The 4,985-nt window shown below is 40.0% G+C and overlaps 1 protein-coding gene across 1 annotated transcript; it reads left to right on the top strand.

Moving 5' to 3' along the window:
• Nucleotides 1–684: 684 nt before the first annotated feature.
• On the top strand, nucleotides 685–2,606 carry LOC144961857 (uncharacterized; the record flags this gene model as incomplete). The annotated part of the gene is made up of 2 exons (XM_078894902.1): nucleotides 685–823; nucleotides 2,217–2,606. Coding segments are annotated over exons 1-2 (444 nt in total), but the record flags the coding sequence as incomplete, so codon positions are not given.
• Nucleotides 2,607–4,985: the final 2,379 nt, after the last annotated feature.

The raw sequence follows: 4,985 nt of genomic DNA, 5'->3' as shown, positions 1-4,985 counted from the left end.
AAGTCGCCACTTTAACAAGTTCTGCTCCGTCTTCCCACTTAAGTTCTTGCCAAGGTTGAGTGTCACCCACTCTCTTCTGGAAAGTTTTTTAATACATGGGAGGTTGTCCGTCGGGTCGTGGATGGCGTTATTATAGGGAATGAAATTAGCGGAAGGGTAGCGTCCCTTGATTAGACGTCACCTTACAGAGAGAACGTCAACATGGTTTTGCGCATGCGTCTCTCTCTCTCGTCTCGCTTTTGATGAAGTGTCTGATGCCGCTTTCACCGGAAGCGAGGACGAGAGACACATGTGCAAAACCATATTGACGTTCTCTCTCTAATAACTTCTCCGCCTCTGACTTCCAATCAAGGGACGCTACACTTCCGCTAATCTCATTCCCTATTGTAGCTGTCCAATTCTCTCTAGGGATGGACTCTGTACGTGGCTGCCTGGTCGGGATGACTGCTCTCAAGACGCCGTGCCTTTACATTCTTTTGGAACGAATGTTATTAAACCTGTGTGGGCCGATTCAAGGCGTAGGCCAGAAGCACGCATGCTTCTGAGGAAGCAGATGCACAGTGGAACAGGTTGTTTCGATCACAAATTTTAGTTTAAATTATTTATTTGTTTATACATTAATTAATTCATTTATTCATCTTTTCTCTTCCCCTCCCACTTTTCCTCTATGATTGAAAAGAGCTCTTTCTAAAATCCCAGGCTACAACTTGCAAGGCGCTTTCACTCAAAACATGCGAGAAGTCATTGTATATGACTGGGACTTGTAAGGATGAGGTGTGTCAATGTGTCTCAGACTACACACCAGGTCCTTTTGGATGTCAAAGTATGTATTTTACAAAACCTTTAATTCAGAAAAGTGAGTGGAGCAGGCACTTATGTTGGTAACAACAAGATATGAAGTGAGTAGAAAAGTGCCAGAAGACAATAGAGAATAAAAATTTTTTTCGCGGCGGTGGTGGGTTTGAACCTGCGACCTTATTGGTACGACAACTCCGCCTGGCAGGTGAGAGCGTGGCTCTACCGTGTGAGCTATCCACGAACACAAAAATATTCGTTTCAAACCCAAAGTCATTTCTAGATCCCTCTCTCACCCACTTCTTGAGATCGCCGATTCGTTCACCACCATCGCGAAGTAATTTTGACCAGCAGTTAAGCTTAATAGCCAATATTCTCATCACAAACATATAACATAGAAACGATTGAGACATGGAGTATGCTCCGGTGTATGGGGTGAATTTTTAATTCAGAAAAGTGAGTGGAGCAGGCACTTATGTTGGTAACAACAAGATATGAAGTGAGTAGAAAAGTGCCAGAAGACAATAGAGAATAAAAAATTTTTTTTCGCGGCGGTGGTGGGGTTTGAACCTGCGACCTTATTGGTACGACAACTCCGCCTGGCAGGTGAGAGCGTGGCTCTACCGTGTGAGCTATCCACGAACACAAAAATATTCGTTTCAAACCCAAAGTCATTTCTAGATCCCTCTCTCACCCACTTCTTGAGATCGCCGATTCGTTCACCACCATCGCGAAGTAATTTTGACCAGCAGTTAAGCTTAATAGCCAATATTCTCATCACAAACATATAACATAGAAACGATTGAGACATGGAGTATGCTCCGGTGTATGGGGTGAATTTTTAATTCAGAAAAGTGAGTGGAGCAGGCACTTATGTTGGTAACAACAAGATATGAAGTGAGTAGAAAAGTGCCAGAAGACAATAGAGAATAAAAAAATTTTTTTTCGCGGCGGTGGTGGGGTTTGAACCTGCGACCTTATTGGTACGACAACTCCAATTTGGTTGCATGCACAATTATTTATACATACAATAATAATGATAATAATAATAATAATAATAATAATAATATATAATAATAATAATAATAATAATAATAATAATAATAATAATAATAATAATAATAATAATAATAATAATAATAATTGATAATCACAATAAAAATAATAACAATGATTACAACAATAATGGTAATATAATAATAATAATAATAATAATAATTATTATTATTATTATTATTATTATTATTATTATTTATTATTATTATTATTATTATTATTATTATTATTATTATAATTTGTTGTTGTTGTTAGCTGAAGAAGGATTTTGAGCCTGAAACATTCCGGGTTTTGTATTAACAGGTTTTAAACATAATAATAGTTTATTCTTATTTGTCTGTTGTTGTTTTTTTTTATTGTTTCAGAGCGCCAAACAAAGACAGCGGTTTAAAGGGGATGATTTTAGCGGCGAGGTGAAATCGGGAAAAGATTTCAAATTGAAATGCCAACCGATGGGAGTGGGTTCCAACACGTATAAATGGTACAGAAAGGGAAACAAGATGGACGGACTTCACAGCGAAGCAATAACCATGCAAGACGTCACTAGCACGGCTACCGGCGACTACACGTATGTATCTCAGTGTCTGTCACATGGGACGCGGATTTATTTGCAGTCTGACAATCTTACTGATACTTTCTTTGGCCCTTCACCCCTGGAGTATCATTGGTCATCGATGGATCCCCTCCACCTTGTCCGGCGTTGTGCCATCTTCTCAGCTTCTCTCCATATTTACATTACAGACGACTCTAAGCTTGTATGACTTACTCAGACCCTTCACCCCGACTGGAGCATCATTGGTCATCAACGAATCCCCTCCACCTTGTCCGGCGTTGTGCCATCTTCTCAGCTTCTCTCCATATTGACATTACAGACGACTCTAAGCTTGTATGACTTACTCAGACCCTTCACCCCGACTGGAGCATCATTGGTCATCCACGAATCCCCACCACCTTGTCTGGCGTTGTGCCATCTTCTCAGCTTCTCTCCGTGTGAAGCCTTCAGTTTTTAGGTCCTCCATCAATGCCCTTCTCCAGCTATTTCTGGGTCGCCCTCTCTCTTCTTCGTTCCTGCGAGTTCCATGTAAGAGCTTTCCTTTAATGTTTGTTCCAGGCCGTCTCAGCGTGTGGCCAAGCCATTTTCATCTCCTCCTCTTAATTTCTATTTCAATTTCTTCTTGGTCTGTCATTTCCCATAGATCTCTGTTTCTAATTTTGCCATGCCTTTTAATTTGTAGTATTCGTCTCATACAGTTGTTGATCACGACTGTATTTTATGGCTTGTGTTCTTATTCCATGTTTCGCTTCACATGCAAAAGGACCAAGACCGATCCCAGATGCAGTCGAAATTTTGTTCGACCCTTCTGTTCACCTAGCCATAAATTGGTTGCTGTGTCTATAAAGTACTTTGCGATAGACTAGCGTCCTATCCAAAGAGTAGAAAGTAATTGCTTCTGTCCGATTCACGCTATAGAACCGGGATAAACTCCAGCTCCATAGGCCTAATGGCTCTGAAGGACTACTCTACTACTACTACTACTACTACTACTACTATTACTACTACTACTACTACTACTAATACTACTACTACTAATACTACTACTACTACTACTACTACTACTACTACTACTACTACTACTACTACTACTACTACTACATATGCTACTACCACCACCACTACTACAACTACTAATACTAATACTACTACTACCTTTTAGCTGAAATGCATTTTACTTGAAAATATTTACAAACCACTCGACAAATTATAAAAGTAATGGAAACAATCATATCCACATGGCAATGATAAGCTGTTGTTGTTTTTAAATATAAAACCTTAAGACAATAAGATAGAGGCAATGAAGACTCGTTTTGTCATGATATCTACAATTAGATCTGCCAATACAGAGCTTGTGGCTATCATACATGTGAGACACATTGTCCAGGTCTTCCATAACAATTCATTACATTGAGTTGGAGGTGTGGGTCCAGTGTCGCGTCTATGTAGGAGAGTGGCAAGTAAGAGTAGACAAATAGGAGTCAGGTAGTTCCCAATAGACAAAGTTATCTGGTGCCACTTTTTACCCTTTTATAGTCGGGTTAAAGTTCCTGACAACTCGACAGATAGTAAGAAAATCTTTAAAGTTTAAAGATATAGGTAGTAGAAGTAGTGGTAGATTAATGGCACGTTATATAGGGATAGGTAGGTTCAGAAGGTAAGTATTAATCCCCGTTACAGCAGAAATACTTTAATATAAATCAACAGAATTACTTTACACAATGACAAGTTAACATATAATTAGCCAAAGGAATAATTGTGCTTTTTAATTAATTAAAGTTAAGCTATGGGCAGTTAGTTTCATTCCGTACCGTAAGCTACTCATTTTCTTTAGTGGGGTTTTAATTAAGAATAACACAATTTAAGTCCAGCACTATTTGGTGTCCGGGTCCCTCAACTGAGAGGGTCAAGAATAGCCCAACGGCAAGCCAGCGTTTCGTAAAAGGCGACTAATGGTGTGTGATTCCCACATCTTTGAGTCACCTGGTCCTCCAGGTTGGGAGTTGGCAAAGGGTTAACACCCCCTTTCCGTTAAACTCAAACCATTACAGAAACGCAGACGGACAAACCAAATCTTTTTTGTTAGCTTGGGCGACCGAAGAGTTTCTGGAATGACAGAATTTATGAAGGTCAACAGTCAAAGCCGAAAGGACTCTGCTGACCCGATGACGTCTTCGCCAAACAAGCAGCTTCGAATTGCGTCGTGGAACGTTCGCACCATGTATGAAGCAGGAGGAAGGCCACGAGGAAGATGGAGAAGAATTAAAGAAGCTGATATACAGAGAAGTGGTAAGACCTGGAATGAGATTTTAAAAAAGTTCGCTCGGGATAGAGAAGGATGGAAACTGTTTGTCTGTGGCCTATGCCCTTACCCAGGGTGAAAAAGGCAATGATGATGATGACTATAAGATTGATATATTTATTCCATACCCCTGTTCACACAATGTTTCCCGCTAAGTAGAATTCGAGTTCCCACTAGAGGATAGGATGGTGGTGATAGGAATGATGAAATGGGAGAGAGACCGAGATAGCCGGGTCTTGTTTATGTAGAAATATCACTGGAGTTAGTGAATCTCAGAAA

This window comes from Berghia stephanieae, unplaced genomic scaffold, assembly GCF_034508935.2.
Source record: "Berghia stephanieae isolate SIO BIC M18660-M18661 unplaced genomic scaffold, UCSD_Bste_1.3 scaffold4445, whole genome shotgun sequence".
Taxonomy (NCBI): Eukaryota; Metazoa; Mollusca; class Gastropoda; order Nudibranchia; family Aeolidiidae; genus Berghia; species Berghia stephanieae.
This window is presented reverse-complemented; position numbering and strand designations above follow the sequence as displayed.